The 24,325-nt window shown below is 39.2% G+C and overlaps 1 protein-coding gene and 1 pseudogene across 2 annotated transcripts in view; both read right to left on the bottom strand.

The window, feature by feature from the left end:
* Med14 (mediator complex subunit 14) overlaps nt 1–24,325 on the bottom strand; it is a 77,323-nt gene that overhangs the window by 2,667 nt on the left and 50,331 nt on the right. The window contains exons 21-30 of one of the 2 annotated variants that reach the window (XM_034486374.2): nt 23,847–24,116; nt 16,952–17,086; nt 14,433–14,547; nt 10,293–10,424; nt 7,772–7,954; nt 6,733–6,968; nt 5,392–5,571; nt 5,186–5,293; nt 2,632–2,757; nt 2,101–2,293 (exon numbers count right to left, since the gene is read on the bottom strand). In XM_034486374.2, coding sequence (XP_034342265.1) covers nt 2,101–2,293; nt 2,632–2,757; nt 5,186–5,293; nt 5,392–5,571; nt 6,733–6,968; nt 7,772–7,954; nt 10,293–10,424; nt 14,433–14,547; nt 16,952–17,086; nt 23,847–24,116 — 1,678 coding nt within the window. The remainder of the gene's footprint in view (nt 1–2,100; nt 2,294–2,631; nt 2,758–5,185; nt 5,294–5,391; nt 5,572–6,732; nt 6,969–7,771; nt 7,955–10,292; nt 10,425–14,432; nt 14,548–16,951; nt 17,087–23,846; nt 24,117–24,325) is intronic. The other variant, XM_034486375.2, reaches the window with a different exon arrangement.
* On the bottom strand, nt 2,658–5,179 carry LOC143435559 (large ribosomal subunit protein eL13 pseudogene; annotated as a pseudogene).

Here is a 24,325-nt window from a genome sequence, read left to right as displayed (position 1 = left end):
TAATTTGGCTAAGAAATTCAACATTTTTATTTTATATTGTGTATTTAGGTAAAATGTTAAATTTGGCTAGTGGCAGTTATATTGGACAATGAAACAGGTCCTGGAGATTGTTGGCTTCAAGAAAATGTGACTTCTGAAGTTATACATTAAGACCGAAGTCAATTAAATACAAAAATAAAGGAGGTTTTGTTTCTGTTTAAAAGGAGAAAAGGTTTATTTAAGCTTAGTTATTTTTCCCCTTTTCTTTCCTGTTTACTTGTTAGGAGATAATGAACACTCTCACTATGTAACCCAGACTGGCTTAGAACTCACAATTTTCCTGCCTCAGCCTCCATGGGCAGAAATTAGAGGTGAAACACCACTGAACCGAGCTAGCATTTTCCTTCAAAACTTTTGCACTGTGGGAGAAGGGCAAGGAAGCTGACTTATTTCATGGCAGGTTTTTAGATAAAACTTGATTTCTCACACCTCACTCAGCTTCACAACTCCCCATCCAGACAGAATAAAGCAAAACTGGATCCTTCCTGGTAGAACATGTTTTGACAACTACTTATGGCTGATGGGGGTGGGGGGAACTGAAGCCCTTATATGAATTATGGCCTGTCAAAGGGCAGGACACTGTGTTCTTGTGCAAGTCACTGCCAGCCTTTGCTCCAAGCATTGAAAAGTGAGGGTACAGAAAGAAGGACAAAGGAAATCCAAAGGGTTGTCCGACCAAAGAAGGAACATAGGAAAAAAAGAAAGCACCCCAATAATACCTTTCCACTTCCTTAATGAACTGAGGTGTGTGTGTGTGTGTGTGTGTGTGTGTGTGTGCACAGAAACATGCATACGCTCTTCTTTGACACTTTCACTGGTAGGTAGAAAGTTTGCTTGATTGTAGTAGGATCAAAACATTTTCCTTTCAATTTTCAAATTCCAGAGGATATGATATGCTTTAAAAAGTTATCCATATGGAGGAATTATGTTTATCATCCAAGTTCTACTGGACTGCTAGCCTGAGAATTGTGGTAACTTGAAACTTTGATCCCTGAGGTCCTATTCTCAGCTGAAGAGAAAGGTTAAAGAATGAAAGCAGAAAATTGTCAGAAGTATTCTAACAAATGAAGCACACTGTTCTCTACTGCCCAGTGTTATTGCTTAGAAACCGAAGCAAGAACTTACCTAGGTATAGGATAAAAAAACTCCTTTTTTCCCTCAGGATTCCTAAAACTTTTGATACTGTGATACTTTAAACTGTTTCAGAGAACAGCTTTTTCCTCATTTACCGTAATTCGGTTTGCGAGCTATTCTAAGGATATAAAGAGGACTTCCTGAGCATTAGGCATGAGTGAACATTCACTTAAATTTTCTAAATATTAGAAATGAGCAAAATTGAAGAAAAGTTCTCTTTGCTGAGAGCTTCATGTTTTAGAACCCCAAATTTGGCATTGCCAGGAGTCACATACATGTTAAACGTGGGCTACTCCACTGTCGAAGGGACCTCATTTATCTTTCAAGAAACACTCTGGTGTCCTTGGAAAGGTCGAGTCTCAGAGCTTCACTGTGCACTCAGGGAAAAGGCTCACTTGCACCCGCCTGACACTTACATAAGAAGCCCAAAAAAGCAGTGATGCCATTTGTATCAGCTTTTATTCTTCACAAAACATTTAGAAGATACACAACTTTTGATAATAATATTCTATTCATGATCGAACCATGGAGTATGAGAAACCAACATGCATTCCAACTTTGTGATGTACAGAGTGGCAGGTACTGATGCAAGGCAGGGATTCACAGCCACGGAAAATTCTATCATCCTAACCTAGGGCTTTGTGGCAATGTGTGCTATAAATACAAGCTTCTGACATGGGCAACCAGCTCAGTCCCAATAGTAATTTGCTAACAAAAATGAAATCCAGGCAGCAGAGAAATGAACAAAATGAAGAACCAGTGAGAAAGAAAGAAAGCGACAGGCAGGGCCATGGCAACAGCGCACTAGGAGTAGGACTGGGAGGCAGAGTAGGGAAAAGGGGATAAGAGAGGGAACGAGAGCCAGGTCTCTCTCAAAGGAAGTGTTATAACATATATGCAACAAAATACCATCTACTGCTCATGTACCTTGTCGTGGAGGGTTCATCTCTGCAAACCTCTTCAGAATGTTACTGACCATCATTGGCGCAGCAACAGAAGAGTTCTGCTGTCTGGGAATGTCTGCCTGCTGGGTGGTACCTGAAGCCATATCATAAATAATTGGAACTATTATACTAACAGGTTCTTGGGGAGGGACTGATGTTTTCTGAGTTAGTTGAAGCTGTAGATACACAAAGAGAATAAAAACAGAAAATCAAATATTTGTCTCGATTAGTGAGAGGTACTATCATTTACTTTCAGATTAAGACCCAGCAAGTACAAGAAAATTAAATATGATGAGAAAAGTGAGCCCCACCCGAGTGTTACGACTGTTTCCCAATTACCACTGTGAAATATTTCTGTTGTTACTACGGGACCTAAGAACCCCACAGCCTAACAGTGGAGAATTCTAGGCAAGCAGTTAGGAGGAAGAGCTCACTCAAAAGATGCTCTATAACACTCACGAGCCTTTGTCCTCAGAAACTCTGCACGCACAAGACGACTTCAGGTGATACTTACAAAAAAGAGCATTTTGGATTTCAGGACCACAGCCGGTGTCCCAGGAGGTGCAATGGGCGGTGCACTGGGAGGGATGGTGAGGCAAAACTGCACATTCCATTTCAGCTGCGTTGCTTGGTCTGGGAACTGTTGGAAAGGTGGGGAAAAAGAATGACAAAAACCTGTCAACATTTAAAAATCACATCTGCTATGAAGTCGGAGGAGTTAGAACTTCACCTTATATTTATTCATTCAGACAGCATGCACTGTTACTTAAAAAAAAATCCATGAAATAACTAAAAGCTCTGGTGTAGATTTGAGCACCCAAGGCCAGTGGCTACAGTGTCTCAGACACCAACTCTTGCCTCTGTCTTCATAGAGCCAACAAAGCTGAGGGCTTCACTGCTTCCTCCCTGTATCCCACCCAGTGCCCTCTTCCACTACAGGTACACTTATACCTATTACTAGAGCCACATCTTGAGTGAGGCTCTAATCATGCTCACAAATGCTTGGTGGCACTCTGACATATGCTGCACCCTCCCTACAATTAAGGACCAACACATGTTCTTGCTGACTGAGGTCCATTTTGGTTTATAAGTCCTGTTTCTGACTGCTTCCCTAAATAAACTAGAAAACCAAGGTAATAAATAGCTTAAAAGATTAAATCACAGGTGGTTTTTTTTCTTGTTTTCCTTTATGGAAAATTCATTGCAGCTCTCCAACTGCACATTACTTTTCTTTTCAACATCTTGCTCAGCAGCTTCCTTCATCCTTTTTGCTTGGATGCCAAAGATCCAGGCATTACCACAGGCCATGCCAAGACTGGCAAAAGCTTTAAGTTCTTTTCTTCAGTGAAGACTCTGGCCTTTTCCTTTTTGTATACATTCCGGATAGGCATCATCAGTCCTGTAAGCTAGGTGGCCAATTTAAGGTCTTTTGTAGAATTGTCTCCCTTCTTTGGAGCAGAAGGCTTCCTGGGGAAAAGTATAAGCTTGGAGCCGTCCCCTTTTGGGTGCTGCACTTTGGCCTGCAGTGATTCAGTGGATTTGTTTCGCTTCCTTGAGTTCACAGATATGCTACTGGTGCGAGCCATTTTCTTGTGGATATCAGCCACTCTTGAGTTCCTCCAGGCTGAAGGCCCTGCCAGCCTGGTCTACAGCCCAGGCATTGGAGTGCTATGCAACTGTATAGAAACTCACTATAGGCCTCATGGGACCGGATGTGGGACGAGGGGCAATGTGGCATGCTTTTGCCTGCCCAGCCTTGCATCTGCAGATCCTGAATGCAGGCTGCTTGAACCAAATGTCCACTAGCTGCTGCCAATCCTTGTGAAAGTGGGGCTTCAGGATCATGCCATTCTGGCTGGGCACCATGGCTACCTCATGTACAGGAGAACAGCTGAGCAGAAAGGCCACAGGTGCTTTTAAAGATAGATATTTACTCATTCAAAATCTCAAAGAGATCTTTCTGACATATAATGTCTGTTATAAGCCTATCAGATGAAAATCCAAACAATAAAAGCAAAAAGAAAGAAGAAAAAGAAAAGAATCTTGCCTCCCCAAACCTGATACTAAAATGGCGGCAAAAAAGGAGGGGGGTATTAGATTAATCAAATCAATACCAGAAATAAATACTAAATTCAAAAGACTGAAAGATCAAGAAAATACAATCAGCTATCACCAAGGCTCAAACTATATAACTTAACCAACTTAAGAAGAGAGGTCATCAGGCTGAGCCCTCATGGTTGTTATCCTTCCTAAGAGGAAAAAAAAGATATAGGTAGAAGCATACATGGGGATGCAGAGGTTAGAGTAATGGGTATATAAGCAAAGGCTGTATTACCCAGAAAGAGACAAGAAACATATCCTCCTGTGGAGACTTTAGAGAGCATGTCATTTTGATGCCTTGGTTTAAGAATTTCCCTCCAAAGCTATGACTGAATAAATTGCTATTTTTTGTTTGTTTGTTTTCTTTTACTGGCTCTAGAAACCCAATACAAATGAAAACCAAGGTGGACAGAAACAGAAATCCTGAAAAAGCTCAATCAGAAGCAAGAACAGATACCTAGAGTGCTAAAGATGGCATCTTTTGGCATCTGCTCTTTGTGACTCAACACTTGAGACTTCATGAATATTCAGGGGACACAAAGTCTATGCCCAACAAAGGTAGGGAGTCAAATTAGAAATAAAAAATGACTATAAAATGTTTCATAATGAAAATAGATACAAGTACAAGAGAGATCTTTGCTCTTCTCATCAGACTGTCTCTGCAAAGAGAAGTTAGCTGCTGGGAACTCTGCTTGCAGACAATGATTGGAGAGGGGTCACATCTTGTCAAGAACAAATTTGAAGTCAAAGTAAGAATGTACTTCTTAAAGTGAAGCCTTTAACTCCCCACTTAGGGGCTAAAGGCACTCACATAAATTTGATAGCTAGGACTACACAATGTCCCTATTAATTTTTTAATACTAGTTATTAATTATTGTTTAATAAATAAAAAATTATTCTCTTAGCACTGTTGTACAGCCTCTTCAAATAGACCTCATTAGAAAAGAGGTTGTTTCTCAGCAACTCACCAGCTCCAACTTCATTATATGCACACAGTCCCGGAGGATGTGTGTCGGCGCTCCCAACAGCTTGGTGAAGGCTATAAGTGTGTTGGCTTTAAATGGTGGTCCTGCAACCTACGGGGTGGGGGGAGAGAAATCACCTTACTCTTCATTCTACTTTAACTTCTCAGATTCACTGACTAAAGTAAAAGCATGCAGTAGGAAACACATACTCTTGTTTCGAAGAATTTCTCCAAAACTTGAAGCTCATCAGGTTTCCACTGTCCTGCATTTTCAGGTGTCACTTTTAGCTGAAGGGTCTGGTTAGTTTTGGGACTAAGGGCTACTCTGCATTTCAGGGCATCTGTCTTGAACATGATTACACCAGGTTCATTGGAATTGATCAGCTGCAACTGCAAAACAAGGATGCAGCAAATCAACAGAGAAAGACACAAACATTGCTGACAGAATTGTCTCAATAGGAAAACATGTTGATCCAGGTAAGCCTGACAAGAGTCACAAAGCCCAGTGTTGCACAGACCATGAGTAGCAGAACTGAGGCTGCCACACAGCTTTCATCATCTCTAAGCTGAATGACAATTACCATATTGTAATATTGGAGAGTGGCACACTGAAAAGAGAGGGCAATGGGAGAGAGTATGAACAAGTATCATATGTCCACATATGAAAAATATTAAAGTAGGAGCTGCTCTTCCAGAGGACCTAGGTTCGATTCCCAGCACCCTAGAACTCATGAATAAAATTCCAGTTCCAGGAAGATTTGAGTCTCTTTTGGCCTCCATATGCACTGTGTGCATGTAGTACAGAGACATGAAGGCAAAACCACTCATACACATTAATAACTTATTAATAACTTATTAATGAATGTAATTTATTAACCAATATAATAATTAACTAAATAAAATTAACATTAAAAAAATCATGAAACTTCATTATTTTATACAATCCAAATTGAAATACTTTTTATATTCTTTTTAAAATATCTGACTAGAAAGATTATAAAATGACTTTCAGGCAAGTGTTATAGTATTTATTACAAACAATATAACAGTTTGGCTACTTCATTAACACATTAATTATCATTAACACTGGTAATGATGGTAACTATAAATAATGTTATCACCATAAGATTGGTTAGATGTTTGTCTCTACAAGATTTTTTTTAAAATCTAATTACTCATGTTTTTTTTTTAAAAAAAAAAAAAAGGTTAACACCTATGATCAATACTCTGATTCTGATGAAGGCAACTTCAAAGTCAGTTTGTCTACAAAAGCATATCAGAGAGCAAACAGTCATTTCTATGTGCAAGGTCAGACCCTATGTGCACTGGTTCTGTGTAATGTGGTAATCTGTTCCTAGGTCTTGGTAAAAAGCACATTAGCTAGAAAACACAGCACAGTGAACTGTACAAGCCTCTAGTCTAAGGACAGAAAACAATGGGGTCTGTTGAAGCCTAATTCTAACAAGATGGTTGAGAAGGTGACAAAGTGTCCCTCACAAAGATCTTCTGCCTTTGCCAATGACCACTTAGAAAGTTGCATAGTACTCATACCGTTTCCTGTTGAATAATTCTTTGAAGGTGTCGTCTCATGATGACAGATCCAAGGAATCTCTCAAGTGGGGAACAAAGGTAACTACCTGCCAAGCCAGGCACAAGGCCTGGCGTTGGAGAGGGTAGCAGTAAGATGTTCAAGGCACTATGAGTGAGAATGGTGGGTATGGATGCTGCCCAGGAGCGCTGAGGTAGTTTTCGAGGTGGAGGCATGTTGGTTGGCATTGTCTGGGAACCTTTTGGGAAGGAAAACAGGTAACTTCAATTGCAAATGCATACTATCCCATAACTGCCTGCTTTGTCTTCGTCAGACGGTTGCCAGCTAATTGTAACTCTTGTAATTATTCCTTGTTACCAAGTCATCATATGTCAGTTCTCAGCAAAATCAGCTACCGTGAATCTTCTGATTGTATCCAGGTTCAATGTGATCCTGTAGAGACTCCAAGAAACTGGGTTCTGCTTCTCAACCTAAAGTCTGCTTGGTCCTATGACCTCCTTTTGGAAGGGATGCTGGGATAGTTACAAGACTTCCGTGTACTCTTTTTATGTGCTCTACTCACTGTGTAAACAAGCCATGATGGAGTGTGAGACCACACAGAGCAGAGAGAACGCATGCCAGCTGGAGCTAGACTACCTATTGTGGACACATGAGTAGCTAGCTAACGATAGATAGCATCGTTACTTTAAGCACTGAAAGTTATGAACATAAGCCAACAGACATACATTTAGAAATCTCTTATATTAACTTCTATGCCTTTGCTGGTTAACTTAAGGTATCTTTTATGATTCAATATTGCACATATAAGTTAGCAGTCATTGACAGAGGTGCAGAGACTTGGTTTCTTAAGACTTCTAAAGGATAAAACACTTTTTCTTATTACATTTTCCATGATGTTGCTAATTAATATTGCAGACTGATTTAGAAAGAAAAAGTTTAAGGTTTGGAATTTCTCCTTTGAGAAATACACTGTGACCTTCCAATGTAAAGGCGGAGTCATACATCAGTGATGCTCTGGAAAAATGTGCTGACAACACTCACTTGTGCCAGCTCTAGGGGAATGAGAAACATCTGGAACAGGAGAATGCAGAGATGGGTTAGCTGGTGACATTCCAGGCAAACGGGTTGCTGGTGAGGGTCCAGACACTTGAGGAGACCCAGGCCAGTTTCCTGCTCGTCCACTTGGTGACACCATAGTATATGGAGAACTAGGGTCAAGGGTTCCTGGAAAGAACACGAAACAGATGATTCTCAAAACATATTTTAATGTCCTCAAAGTAGGTGAAAATAGCCAGAGCCTTAATACTGAGTTAGCCATTTTTGTTATTCTCTTTCACATTACATCTAAGTCTTTATTTTGTGGAGTTTGTGTACTTTCTTTTTGGTTGTTTTTTGACACGGGGTCTTTTCTTGCATAACCCTGGCTGCCCTAGAACTTACCATGTAGACCAGGCTGGCCTTGAACACATAGAAATCCACCTGCCTCTGCTTCCACAGTGCTGGAATTAAAGCTGTGCACCACCATGTCCTGCTAGGGTTTCTGGACTTTCAAAGTGGGTTGCAGAGTCAGAGAAGTGAAGTGACTAGGAAAGGATGAATTTACCTTCAGGCAAGGTCCCATACATTTAAAGAAAATATCAAGCTCTGCTGAAAGGAACACCAGCTCTGACAAATTAGGTTTCCGATCTTCTGAGAGAAGGACGAGGGAGGAAAACTACGCATTTTCTTTATTCAGTGAAGGCCACACTGACTAAGAAATAGAACTGAGAATCAAGTTTTGAAAGCAGTGGCTTCCTTAACAATTTGATATTTTAAATTTCAGCACAAAGATACCTTTGATATATTGTTTATATCCCTTTGTCCTCAAATGAAACACTGAGAAAGTATTCCTTATTTTAGTGAATAAATGGTCTTGACTTATTTAAAAAAAAAAAAAAAAGACCTACAAATAAGTAAGGAAAAGACAGCCTGGGAAAGTAGGCAAGGTAAATTGGTAGAAATAAAGAGATACTAAAGACAAATGGACATTCAAAAAACAGTTTGAATTCAATAATGAAATTTCACTAATAATCAAGAAATACATATCAAATCAAATATTAAAATGCCAAATTTCTTCACCTAGAAAAGTGGCCTGGTTTCTTTTAGAAAATCCCAATATCCCATGAGGCTATGATATAGAACAACAGGCATCTTCCCCAGATGCTACAAGAAATTGGTACAGCCCTTCAGGTAAGAAATCTGCCCAATCTTGCAAATTTCTCAATTGTTCTGTGACCTCAATGACATTTTTAGGAACTCATGTAAGGAGATCATCATGGATATGCGTACATATGGCACCATTTGTAACTGTGAAAAATAGGGAAACATTCAAAACAGATATATAATTAAGTTATGGTATACCCAAGGGATTTTATAAAGCTCTGTAGTATAAGGAAGAGTACTCACTGACAAATGTTCAAAAACAACAGTATTAATAAAAAGTTATAGCTGAACACAGTTGAAAGACTGAGGAAGTTCTATATGTTCTAACACTGAAGTCAGTGCAAGTGAACAGTGAATATAATATGCTGCCATGTGGAGTGAAGAGGAGAGAGATGTGCATGCATGCACATTTGTTTGTGCGTGTGTACACATAAACAGATCTTCAAGAATATATCAGAAACCTGGGAGAAAGAAATGGCTCAGTGATTGAGATCACTTGTTCTCACAAAGGATCTACCAGGGTTTGCTTTCCAACACCCACACGATGGCCCACAACCACTTATAATTCCAATTCCAGGAGTTCTGATGTCCTTTTCTTACCTCCAGGTAGGGGCACCTGGAATGCACATGGTCCACATACATACATGACAAAACACTCACACACATAAACTAAAAACAAGTAACATAAGAATAAAGAGTAATGTAAGGATAAAGAATATATCAGAAACTGGTAAGACAAATGCCTCTGAGAAGAGAGGTAAGGTGGCTGGCTGGTGGCATGAAAGAAAACATCTGAGCTGGGTGTCCTGTCTCCTGCTTGTAATCTCAGCACTTGGGGCGGAGGACTGTTTTGTCTGTTTTGACTGTTTTGAATGTTTGAGAGGCCAGTCTGGGCTATACAGCGAGATCTTGTCTCAAAAAGCACAATGATAACAAACAGAAGGGAGCATTTCACTGACTACCTCCTTTTAATGTTTATTTGAATCCAACAAGAATCTTTTTTTTTTTTTGATAGAAAATTCAAGTTTCACATCAATTCATATGGAAAGGTACCCACCCAGGTTAGGGGGAGGTATCTGAGGGCGAGACAATCCAATAGCAAAAAGCAAGCACAGAAATATAGGAAGGCCAGCAAGGAAGCGCAGGTGACAAAAAGGACAAGCAGGGGAAGATAGCCACAGACCAACCAGTCAGTGCCTCTTTGAGAAAACTGTGAAAAAAAATGTCTTTTTTGCTCAAGTAGTATTTTTGCTATTTCTCAATATAAAAGTACTAATTTTTCAATAAGAAATTTTATTTAACAAAAATGACTTTCCCATCACGCTCTTAATGTTATAGCGATTTCCATGTATGGACTCACCATGCGGACTAGCAAAACTGGCCCCTGGTCCTATTGAGATTCCATGCGAGGATGGGGGAGGAGTTGGAACAAATGACGCTGGTGATGGGGCTCTCAAAGCCCCACTGGGGGAGCTGGCAGCATGCAGATTTCCTAATAAAGGAAAATAATTACAGATGATCTTGCAGGACACATAGTATGTCCTGTCCAAGGAGCACAAGTTAAAAAAAAAAAAAAAAAAAAAAAAAAAAAAAACTCCCTAGAGACTAAAGAGACAGAATAGGTTCCATAAATAGCAGGAAGAAAAACTGGAAAGACCTGTCTATTGCAAGAAAGTTCAAATCCATGGATCCACATTGTAACTTATAGTCACTAACTGAAAGAAATATAACCAATGCACTTTTTAGTTATATACTTTGTCAACAAATCAGTGAGGTTACCAGCTTCTTGCCAAACACCGTTCTAGGCACAGAAGACATAGTTAACATAAGACAATTTCTGTCCTCTTGGAGCATGTATAGTCTAGTAAAATGAGCATGATGAACCTATAAGGTAATAAGTGCTGGAGAGAAAACCAGTGCAAAGGAAAAGAGCAATTCCTCATAGTGGCAGAGGTAGAGACTCTAAATTGACACATGAACCAGGCAGGAAGAAAATGCAGGACACAGCACAGGGAGAAAGATAATCCAGGCAGACAGAAGAGCCAATCCAAAGGCCTCCAAGAAGGGACAGTTTGTGTGACAGGAAGGGGCCGGGGTGCAGGAAAAGAGTGAACAAGGGTGGCCTGAGAGGAGATGACAGAGTTTAGACTTACAGGCCACTCTGAGGATGGATAGTTTATCCCCACGTGGTGGATGGCCATTAGAGTCTGGAATGGAAGTCAATAACAAATTTGTGTCTAAAAAGGATCACTCTAGTGGTTGGTACAAGCTACTAGGTGACTGAAGGCTGGTTGGGGTACTGCAAAGGTCTTCAATTCAGGTTTAAAAACAAAGGACAGGGTTAATAGTAGTTGATAAATAATTCAACATATTCTGCATATTTCTGATATGAGCAGAAAATGCTCAGGGAGTATAAAAGGTGCTGCCCCTTTCTGAATGTGTTCTGAATATGTATGTCTATACAAGGATAAGGACACAGAACTGGGAAACCAGGAATTGAGTATCAGCCCTGGTGAGTTTTGGCAAGCCACTAGATATTAGGTGAAAGTACTGAATAGATAATAGGAAAATAAAAGGCTGGAGTTCCAAAGTGAGATCTAAAATACACACAGAAGCTGGGAGACAGGCACTTAAAGATGGCACTTAAAGCCATGGGAGTGGTTTTAACTTGAAAAGATTTCAAAGGGAGAACTGCAACTATCAAAACTTAAAAATAAACTCAAAATATAAATACTTGCTTTATTATCATTCAATATTAGCAGGTTTCAAACTCTTTACTATAATATAGAAAAACTTCATTTTTTATGTTCTAAAATACTTCAGCAATATTGTGTACTCAACAATTATGTCAACCAAGTTGATTAACCTTCATGCGTTATATTTACCTATTAAGCTGTATGATCTGACAAGTGACTTAACTTCTCCATGCCTCGGTTTTTCTCCATAAAATGGAAATAATAATGGGACCTATGCCATAAGTTTGCTGTGAGGATTAAATGAGTAAAGCGCTTAGAATCGGGCTTGGCATATTCATAGCAAGCAGATCTGTCTACTATTATAATCATTTAAACTGTATTTTTCTCCTTCCTCCTAAACAATAATCTCTGGTCTTCCTAGAGACATAACCCTGGGGGTTCCTGGTGTCTATCTGCCTATATTCTCCCCAGCTGTGACTTCACCTCTGGTATTCACAGGGCCTAAGCTCTCCCACCCACTCAGCCTTTAATGACCCTGGGTGTGACAACTTCCAAATCTTCAACCTATGGTCCAAGAAGCTCTGATAAGCTGCAGGCCTCCATAGAGCCAAATGTCTACTGCACCGTTGAAAATCTGCAGGATTTTTGCAACCACGGAGTTTAGAGAACTCTGTGGCTATGAATCAGCGTCACTTGAATATAATGATAATAAGAAAGAGCTCCTTTGTTACCCTAGTAAAGTCCAAATATGAATGGCTGATTCAGTAAAGATCATATCCATATTCTGGCCATTCAAGACAGTGTACTCTGGGACCATAGGTTCCACACACTTGGTGTGGGGGTCTGCCTGGAATACCCACCCACCTAGGCTGTGTCCTTGCATCTGGCCTTCTCCAAGGCATCCTTTAGGTCTCTTCTTGAGCCGTATCAAGGTGAAGGAGGCAGGCAAAGAAGCAGCTCTAGGGCAGAAATGGCCAGTCCTCTACCAAACAAGTCTTTCAAAAGCCTGAATGGCTTCTTAGTAACAGAGGAACCATGCATACACATAGAGCCTCCAAAAAGTAGGAAATTTAAAGATATTTTCTAAAAAAAAAAAAAAAAAAACAAGGATGTGGCTGCCTGCTTTCTTCCCCCAGGACCCGACTTTAAAATCAACAACAAAAACCTTTAATACCTTGAGCAGTCAAGAGTGACTGTGAGAGGCATGCAGCAGAGGAAGAAACTGCCATGATGAGACTGGTTGAAAAGTGGCAGCTAGAATAGCCAGTAGTTTAAGTCTTTCATGCTAGTCTTATTTACAAATGGAATGAATGGATTAAACAAGCCCTTTAGCTCTCAGATTAGCAAATTCTGCGGGTACATGCACATTTCTTATATGTATGTATACTTACATACATATCTGTATTAAGTGATTTTAGAAACTAATTTAAAGAAAAAAGAGAAACACATTCTACCAATTCTGCTTTACAATGTGAAAACTCTTAGGGTTTGGAGATGTCACTGGTAAAGCATTTGTTTAACGTATGTGAGACCTTGGGTTCCATCTTTAGTATCACACACACACAACCACACACACCCACCCACCCACCCACACCCACACACAAAATCTAGCTAATAAGCTGAGCATCTTCTAATGATAAAACATCCATTAATTGATGCATTAAACCATTAAAGGCTTTTATTATTTTTTTCTTGTACTACTAAATTATTTTTTTTCATCTTATACTACTAAGAACTTAACACAGGTCCTCATGTATGCATGCTAAGCAAGCATTCAACCATTGAGTTATGCCCCAGACTTTTCTGTATGTTTTGTGGTCTTAAACTTTTGATCCTGTTGTCCCAGCCTCCCAAGTAATTGGGATTATAGGTTTCCATCACCAGGCCTGGCAAAATTATTTAATTTCTTATGTTTTACACACAATTTTACCTAATACATCTTTTGTGATAAAAGTTTTAATTTTTTATCACATTAATTTGAGTATGGGAACTGCAAGGTAAGAGGTTATCTTCCTTAAGAAATCTGATGCCTGCCTGTCACTTGTTAGATGGTAAATGGGACCAGGGACTAAGACCCAGCTTCCTATTGAACCTCAGGCTCAAGAGATTACACATAACTATTCAGTCAAAAGTCAAAATTTCGCATGACACCCACATTTTACAGTGCACAGGACTGCCCAGAAAAGCCATTTTGTCAGGACAAATAAGGTGTGATGTATCCAACTCTGGGAGCTGGAAAAGAAATCACTGCCACATCTCCCAAAGCTTCACAAATAAAGCAGGAGCAGAAGGCCATCACAAAGGAGTCAGGCATGGTAGTGTACTTCTAACCCCAGTACTAGGGAGGAGAAAGCAGCGAAAGATTGTGACCTTGAGATAGTCTTTGATCACATATTGAGTTTAAGGCTGGCATGGGCAATATCAGACCCAGGCTCAAAATATATTTATATATGGAGAGAGAGGGAAAAGGAACAGCCATGGATACTACATAAGCTGACCTGGCTTTGTTCCATTTGTTTACTTAAGAACAGACAGTGGTTAAGATTTGGCCCTAGGCCTACAACTGTAAACCTCTAATGCAGTCTTGGAAATAGTACCACAAATTTGGCTCTAGGCACTTAAAATGCCTAGGCACTTATAAAATGTTCCTGAAGCACCGCATGTGGATTTTGCAGCACTGCTCCAATGACTGCAGGTAATTACTGAGACAGAGAGCAGAAAAAAAAACCTGTGGGACACCCGAGGTCACCTGTGCAATGCTTCCTCTCCAAGCGGACAGGAAGAGAGAATAACTCATGGCTTACCTGGAGACTGTGTGTGCATCATAGAGGGAGACTGATTAACTGTGCTGTGATAGGATGTAGGGGGTGAAGTAAGAGGGTACGCGCCTGATGTCCCTGGCTGCTTTGGAGGAAATGGCTGGGGAAAAAGAGAAAAGTTAATGTTGGCATGCTGGTCAACCACAGAGGATATATATGTAGTTTTTCCTCAGAAATATCAGGGTTTGCTGCTCCGCTGGTTGGCATATAGGAAACCATTTAGATACATATCTATTATAAATACATGTCAACCATGCAAACTATGAAGTCTGAAAGAAGGATGGCTTGCAACTGTTTGAAAACCAACAAGCCCCTTATTTCTTACCTGCTTCAATATCAACATTTCTGCCTCCCCCCATTTTTCTGCCACAGTTTTATTCTGTACTTGATGTTAACATTAGGGTGAATCTTTCAATGTCCATTCTTTAACTGCTACTTTCTTTTGCAGCAAGTCAAAAGTGGTAAATGTAGGTGGGGCTATAGCTTCCATGTAGCATGTCCTCCTAATCCATTTTCCAGTGATACAGTCAACCACACATGTGTAAAAGCACATACACGAGAGTGACGTATTTTACATTTACCTTCCAAGTCCATTTTTTAAAATTGAGGTATTGATCACATATTGCAATTACTGACAAAGCTTCATGTTGCTTTACTTTCTGACTCTGTGCTTGTGCCTTCAACACTTCTTAAATGCACCATTTGATGGATATTTTAAAAAGTTAACTAGCCAGATGTGGTGGTGTTGTATGCCTTTAATCTCAGCCCTTGGAAGAAAGAGGCAGGCAGATCTCTGAGATTAAAGCCAGTATGGTCTACATAGGGAGCTCCCAGGTCAGCCAAGACTAATTAATGAAATTCTGTCTCAAAATACAATTTTTATTGGTGGTGGTAATGCTTTTTCCCTATTGTTTTCTTTTTATCCCCAAGTATTTTGAGTGGCATTGTCAGACATTTGATTTAGAAATAAACAAAGAAACAAGAAAAACAAAGAAAACAAAGAATCTCTGGTGTTGTAACAAAGTGATGAAACTTGTGAACATCACTAGACCATGGTAACTTTTCCTTCATCTCCCCACCTCTAATCCCTTTGCTGTAGCCTCTAACTATTCTCCCAGTTGGAAATCTCATACCCAGTATAAAAGTTACTGGTACATAGAACAAAACAAGAATGTTTAATAATGTGAATGTGAACCTATAAAATTCTTGGAAAGCAGCCAATGGATGATTTATGTAGTGAGAGGGGAATAACAACAGATTCTCCATCAACTGGCAGTATGACACTAGCCTATCTAGAGCTGTGCCTGCCATCTACAGTCACTTCTTTCCAAGAATATGTGACTTACTCTTTCCCAACATCAATTCTAGGAGAAATCTACAATGTAAAAAAATGGCATGCAAAATAAATAATAACAGTGAAAATGATGAGGATAATAAGCACTCCTTTGGTGGCAAGAAGAAGAAAGAAGAAAGAAGAAAGAAGAAGAAGAAGAAAGAAGAAAGAAGAAGAAAGAAGAAGAAAGAAGAAGGAGGAGGAGGAAGAGGAGGAGGAAGAGCAGCAGCAGCACTACTCCTCTGGCACTGCTGGGCAAGGTCCTCCTCCACTGTGATGGTCTATCATCTTCATCTCATCTAAGTCATCATCTGTCAAGCCCTACTCTGGCTACAGAGGCATTCATATTGGGTATTACCGGGATGCCCTGTATTTTCATGATGTGCACGAAGAAAACCAAATACAGGGGAGGAAAGGAACCTAAATAGCTGCCAGGAATAATATACAAACTCTCCTGCTGTTAATAGAAAGACAGAAGCACCAGCAAATTAGACTTACTAAGCATAAGTAACCAGGCCAGGGGACATTTACAGTACTGTGCTATTTTGAAAAAGATTCTGGATGAGCAGCAGTGAGTTACTTCATAAAATTGCCTCTAAAGGTTGTTCCTTGGAACCTTACCAACAGGTTATATATTCACATACAACTAAAACCAACTGCTAAAGGCTCCAGTCTCTTCTCTGATAGTGATCACAAGGCACTGGTTTAGGAGTATAAGGTCAATGGCTTTCTATTTCAAGAAAGACAAAGTGAGAACAAAGGCTGGCTTGAGGGCTGTTCAACTACACATAAAGAGTCGAAAGAGAGTTGCAAGCTTTGGAGCTGTGATTCGTATGGCTTGGTGAAGCTGTGTATAGAACCCTTGAAATTATACTCCGGCTGGCTCTGCAGAGACCTTAATGAACAATGGCCAACTTACAACAACTATCTTTCACGGACACAGTGAGGCTGCTGCACAAGGAGTTATCCCATATGCAGCAAGTGACTTTTGTTCCCAATCAGAAATGAGCAGTAACGGAAAAGGCCTTGACCGCAGGTGCTCATTCCCTACTAAATGAGGTCTCCTTCTTGTCTCTGTCACAATCTTTTAATAGGGGTTTCCTGGGCCTTCCAAAGACCTCCTGACACCTATAGAAGCTGTTGCACAGATGGAACCACCAGAGACATTTACCTGTTGAGGCGGCTGGAGCTGCGATATTAAAGAGTCCATCATATCACCTCCTATGGGAGAAGGAGGGTTATCATCCTCATTTACTGATCTTCTCCGAGCATCTTGATTGCTATCAACAAACATGTTCAGGAAAGTCTACAGATAAAAACACATGGAATTTAATTACTTTTGCAAAATATCTTTCAACTTTTTCCCCATGTATCCATTTGTTTGTATATGTGTGTGTGCTTGTGTGTGCATGAATATGCATCTTCAAAGGCATATCTGTGAAAGCCAAAAAATATCTTGCAGGAATCAGTTCTTTCATTCCACTAAGTGGATTCCATGGCCAAGACTTGGGTTGTTAGGAATGATGACAAATGCCTTTACCTGCTGAGACATCTTACAACCTAAGTAAAAAAAATGTATGATCATTGATAATATTATAACACATATTATGCATATCTCTGAAAATCATATTATGACAATCTAATGATACTATGAGTTCCGGAGGAAGAGAGAAAATTGAGGTAAACTGTAACCAACGAAAATGGTTAAGAAAAATAAGAATACCCTGAGACTCTAACCACATGGCATTCTCTAACCCAGAAATACAGGCCATATACATAAGTATAATGTATATTATGCTTTCTTTTCCTTTGCTCTTTTTTGGGGGGAGGGTACATTGAGGCAGGAGCTCATTATGTAGTACTGGCTGACCTGGGACTCACTATATATAAAAACCAGACTGGTGTTGAATACAGATGTCTACCTTGATGGGCTTCAATTATAGGCATATGCCACAATGACAGGCACAAGGTCTCACATCTTAATCTAGAAAACATGACTAAAAGGCAAGTAAGAATTAAGTGAATTACCTTAGCATGGTGACACATGCCAATAACCACGGCATGTAGTAGGCTGGAGTAAGAGGACTGTTGGATTAGAGCCTAGGCTGGACCAAAAAAAACAAGACCTTATTTAAAAAAAAATAAGAGCTACACAAGGAAGATGGTTCAGTTGGTAAAGTGTTTCTACACAAGAAGAGGATTTCTGTTAAAAAGCTAGGTGTGGCACTGCATAGGTATAATCCCAGCACTGGGAAGGTGCAGACAGAAGAATCCCTGGGGTTCGTTGGCTAACTACTCTTGTAAATCAGTGAACTTCAAGATCAATAAAGGATTCATCTCAAAAAGTAAAATAAAGAATGAAAACAGCTGACATCAACCTCTGGCTTCCACACACACATGCATTCATTCCTACAATACAAACATGTACTGCACCACCACCCCACCCACACACTTGTACATACAAACTTAACTTTTGGTGTTTTAGGCTGCATTATTTTAATCCTTAACCAGCCTTTTCAAATAAGGTATGTCATAAAAACTTAAGCAAGACTACTAGAGTGTGTCTACTACTACTGTGTGTCTCTCTCAGTATGTACAAGGATTCTATGTGCAGGTACAGGTCAGTGGAGGACACTGGGTGCTGTAATTTTATTTTTTTGAGACAGGGTATCTCAAAGAACCTGTAAAGAACCTCAAAGGGTAGCTCTCCATTCAGGTTAAGCTTGTTGGCCAGTTAAATTCCAGTAAAACCACCTGTCTTCATTCAACAATAAAGGTGTAGTGACACACAGCCATGCTTGGCTTGTTATTATATATATGGGTGCTAGGAATTTGAACTGAGATTTTCTTTCTTTCATAGCAAGTGTTCTTATCCACTAAGCTACCCCTTCCAGACCCTGATTCTCCACTTAATACACCTTTCCCATCTTCAAATAAGCATGTCATTATTTCATCAAAATCACCAGAGGATTATTGAAAGAACATGGTCTTTCAAATGAGATATGAAGAGAAAAATAGCAATGTACTCTGGAAGCTGCTACTAGAACAGATGGCTGAACTACCCAATGAGAAGACTCATATCCTAAGGAAGCCCTGGGAAATCCAAGAAGCAAAGCTATTTCCATCCAGATTCTCAAGATACTTTGGAAGTAGCAATGCCAGTTACTTCTGCAGTTAAGAGCTCTGGCTGCTCTTCCTAAGGGACTCGAGTTCAATTCCAAGCACCCACATGACAGCTCACAAACATCTGTAACTCTAGTTCTAAGGATGGAGACACATACATGGGTGCACAGACATATATGAAGACCAAATTGTTATGGCTGCTAAATTGAATTAATCTATATTTTGATGACTTTAGATTGCTGGACTAAGGACATGCTATTTGGGAGAAAGGTTCTATATTTATGTTAAAGGAAAGAAAAAAGGCATTGGACACCTTCTGAAGTAATAAGGGTCAGATTTGATAGAGGAAGACCCCCCAAAGACCTTGGCTGCAGACAAGAAGGAAAAAAAAAAATCAAGAAGACCAAACAGGACAGGTAACATGATTTGTTGGTCCTTCTACATGGGAACAACCCTGAAACTGGCTGAGACATAAAAATGTCTCTAGCCAAAATTTCAGCTATACATAGCCTATAAATCTTGTTGTCTACAGAATCATCGAAATTCATCACACAATCCTTTCATATGACAAGAATGAAGATTTATTACAACTGGTTATTGATCAAACTAATTCATGAAAAAAAAAAGACTTGTCATACACCTGCTCAAACAAGGAGCAAAAATTCATCCTTAACTGATCTGTGCACCTTGCACCTTCCATACAAATATCTTTATAAAACAAAATATTGGTTATAAGGTTTATATATTACAGAATAAAATACCAAGAGTACACCCCTGACAAGATTCACCCTCGGGATGCTGAAATGATCTGTTATTCCAGCTCCTGCCTGATCCTGGTTCAACTAATGCTTTTTCCAGACACTTGCTTCTAGAACAGCTTCAGGAAAAGTCTGCTAATCCACAATGATTATCAGTTTATTCAGCCTTTCAGACTGTTCCAGTCAGTTAAGCCCTGAACTTTCTCAACACAGGAAGACTGGAAAACAAATTCCAGCTAGCTTTATTTTGACATAACCATTTTTTTATTTCCTTTTGGGTTAGGAATTCTTTGCCCAATTTAGCAGGAAGTGATTAAAAGAATACTGTCGTCCGAGTCCCTTAAGTTAGAATAGATGGTTTTGGTTTTTATGAATTATAAATATGTTATCACTTTAAGGGATAAATTATAACTAATTGTGGTCTTGGAAATGGAAGAAATAAAATAGGGGGCTTACATCAGGAATTGTAGATCTTTCCTTTCTTCTTCTCTATCCTTTCTTTCTCAGGTAAAGGGAAGGGGGTTTTAAAAATAGGGAAATATAGTAATATAAGAAATGAGAATAAGGATAGATTATTCAATCTACTCTTAAATAAGAGCTTTCTATAGCCATAATCCTACAATGGTAGAGATCTTTATATTTTGAAGCAAAATTGAGGTTATATTTTTTACATTGATACAGAATTTTGAATATCGATACAGATTTAAGGTATAAATCTTCATTAGTATAAATCTTTGTATATTGATACAAACTTTAAAATTATTACTCTTAGATAGGCATTGTGCCTATGCAACTCATTTAAGAATACAAGGCTTAGACTCAGTCCTTTTAATGGCTGCTATTACAAACTGTTTAGAACAATTAAGTAATACAAATTAATAGTCAAGATAATGAAATTCATAGTTAATTAGATTCCAATTTAACTACTATAAAATGTTCAAGGTCATTCAAATAAGAAATAGCTAAAAATAATGTCTAACAATTCAGTTATGGTCAATTATATAGACACATATATCATATATATATATATATATATATATATATATATATATATATATATACACACACACACACACACACACACACACACACACACACATATATATGGTCTTCAAAATCGTCAGAACCATAGAATATGACATTCAAGGTTATTTCATTATTAAACGTTCTTTTGACTACATTGACATGTCTGTTCCTGATAGTACCCCCATTCTACTTCAAAGAAAATGTTAAGCCTCATTACCTCCATGTGGAGTTGCTTCAACTGTGGCAAGCTAGCCACTTGGCAAGAACTGCCCTGACTTCATCTGCAGACAGAATGCTTCCCCAAAGATAAACAGACACAGGATATTCAACTGCTAAGCTCTGCCAAGACAGGGTAAGCTAGTCCTTCATAAGTCCTACTTTTCTTAAGGTCTGTCACATGTTCTGGGCCGGAAGGCTGCAGAAAGATGCTCCAGTCTTATAAGAAATGTTGGGGATTATCCAAACTGTCAGCTGTCTTTGTCAATTGTTTAGAATTTGGAAGCTATGATCCTGCATACTCAAATATTTATTCCTTCTTAAATCACTGATGGGATTGAAGACTATATAGTTCCAGTCTCATAATGAAACTTGAGTTGTTTAGGATTTAAGAAGACATTCTAGGTCTAAATGATGGTTTTCAGATGATAATACAAGTTAAAATAAAAATGACTGAGGTACAGAATTGTAAACTCATTAAGTTGTCTTAGATGATAAAATACTTTAAATTGCAAAATATAATGGACTGACCATTATAAATGTATATCATACTTTATAATTTTCATAACTGTTATAATTGTATTCAATTTATATCTGAGAGAAAATGAGCCTTTTATTGAACTAAAAAGAGGATTGTTGAGGTTTGGTCTTGTTGTCTATTAATAATCCTAAGTTTAGTTTCCCAAGACCTGGAGTGTGCATGTAGACTCAAGTGGCCCTGTCCCCAAGTTATTTCTGATTGGTAAATAAAGATGGGTAGAAGGGACAGAGTTTATTTATGGTGCAGTCTGGGTTATATATAGGAAAGTAGATTCTAATAGCATAGAGGGTAGGTATCTGCCCAACTCTTGTACCGTTCAAGGGTTATTGTAAATATAAAGGATATGTGTGTCTTTTATCCTGGAACTAAATGGTCAAAGATGGGCAGAAACTCTGGGTTGGGATTAATTAACTTCTACAACACCGAACATCCATCCATATTAAACAAAACAAAAATTATAGAAAAAATAAAAAATTAAAACATTCTCCACTACTCTCCCCAGAGCTTTGTGCATCACTAACTTCAAAAGGAGGACCTCTGTGTGGGTTGGAAGACTCCAGAAGCAATCCCAGAAAAAGGGTACCACCCTTAAACTGGGTATTAAAGGCCATATATTTAAAGCTGAGAAGATTTTTTTTCCTTCCTCTCCTTTGACCTCTTGCAAATGGGGAAACAGGTATACAACATCTCTGCAAACTCACAGTGGCCCATTAAACGACCTAAAACTACTGTTTTTTGGCAGTACAACTATGCAGATTGTCCTGTGATGAACACCAGAGTCTCCCAAACCTTACCTTTAAATAAGAGCAAAGAGTAAAGAATTACTTAGTAATCAAACAAAGGCATCAAAATGAAAGAGAGCAAGCAAAGTTCTACAAAAGTAAGAAATGGAGTATAGACTTGAAGAAGAAAAGGAATATATCCATATGAGAACATGCTTCTGGGCTGGGCAGATGGCTCAGGGAATAAGCTGCTTGAACCCCAGCACTGATGTAAGGAGTGTCAACACACATTTATAATGTAGCACTGTGAGCAGAGAGGGCAAACAATGGCACAACGGAGATTATTAAGGCTCCCAGGCTACCTAGCTCCAGGTTCAGTGACATACACTGTGTTAATAAAATAACACAGAATGATAAAGAAGATACTGGCATTGCCCTTGGTTCTCCACACAAGCACAACAACATACACCACACAAAGTATTAGAGGCCAAGTCTAGGAGGTTGACTGTTAAGAGTTATCAGAAAAATCTAACAGAAAGCAGGGAAGAATCAAAGCAGCATGCTCAGAACTTTTCCAAAGCAGAGGGATTTGTGTTTCCAGATGGGAACAGTCCACTTGGAAAAACAAGGTTCAAGCCAGTCACAATCCAATGTAGCGAACAAGGCAGCAGAGCTTCAAACATTTTACAAAGATGATCATAGTCTAGGCACTCTCAGTTAGATGAAGGGAAACTAAAAACACTGTCAAATATATAAGGTCTCCAATAAACTCCATGGACTGCAACCAATCTCCTATGTACCTTCTTCCTGAAATAAAGGAGAAAGCAACCTGTTCTTCTTCCTGACTATGAGCACAACAGAGCAACACACCTCAAGCTCCCACTGTCACACGTTCCCATGAGCCACACTAATTCCTGCAACCTTGTTTTGACTAGGGTTTTTTGTTTGTTTGCATGTAGACCTGTGGAGCACACATGTGCAGGTGCATGTGTGTAGCTACGTGCAGAGGCCCAAAAGGATTTCAAGTATCTTCAGAGCAAGAATACTAAAAGAACTACAGAGTCACAATTGCTACCTAACCTTATTGTAAAGCCAGGACAAAGGCCAATGTATTTATTTATATACTAGGAACAGCCTGAAGGAAGGATATATAAAACTAAGTTTTCAAAGTTGTAAATCCTCCTTTTTCAGGGTAAGAATTACTTAACAAGTGACAGTGTATCTTGGTACTCAGAGATATGGTTTTACAAACACAAAGAGTAGAGCTACCTGACAAGTAAAAACAGTTTTATCCGAGTAGCAGGAACACACTAGGAGTAGGGAAGGGGGGGGGGAGTTTTCAAAACCAACCTTTAGAACTGAGGACCTCCAGCAATCTCCAGTAAAAGTCTCACTGAGACTTCAAAGTCTTCCTTTAAAGTCTCAATGAGCAAATGTGAGGCCCTTTGATGTCTTCCATCTTATTTACCAGAAACTGAGGAAACAAGAGGCTTCCCAACAGTTCATGTACAAAGACACAGAACTTAATGCAAATCCTAGGTCCTCCAAAATAGAGTTGCAGACTAGATACATCAACGTTACTGCCTACTAATTCTAGTGGGACCACATTTCTCCCTCAGAGGAACTGTTTTCAAGATTATATTTATTTACTCTGTTATTCTCTAACAAGGAAGTGTGTACCTTTAATCCTGGTGCAGGATAGAAGCCTTCAACTAACTTGCTGTTATCAAATAGACTATAGGCACCATCCCGTATTGCCACGACGCCTCGACTACGGCAGTATATGTCAATGCAGTACATGTTCCTGAAGGCCAGTCTGATGTGCGTGGATGATTGTGGTAAAATGGAGAAACACTGGTAGGCGGTGTTAGTTCTCTGGGTCAAGCCCAACATTGGAACAGTAGGGAGTTTGTTGATGGCATTTAACGGTGCCTGAGTATCAAACAAAACCTAGAAGAAACAGAGAGACCACCCAGTTGCCATGTAACTGCAGAAATTGTTTGATATCCCACTGTCACTAATGAACATTCTGGGACATTCTAAAAAACTTTCTCTTGAAGTGGACTAGATCATTGTAATTTATTTCTCCAGGCAGTGTTTAAAACATTTAAGACAAAAACATCCATCTTAGTCATTAAAGACAATTGCAGAAAATCTTT

The sequence above is a fragment of the Arvicanthis niloticus genome, chromosome X, assembly GCF_011762505.2.
Source record: "Arvicanthis niloticus isolate mArvNil1 chromosome X, mArvNil1.pat.X, whole genome shotgun sequence".
In the NCBI taxonomy this organism is placed as follows: domain Eukaryota; kingdom Metazoa; phylum Chordata; class Mammalia; order Rodentia; family Muridae; genus Arvicanthis; species Arvicanthis niloticus.
Note: the sequence above shows the minus strand (reverse complement) of the source record. Positions and strands in the feature narration are given on the sequence as shown.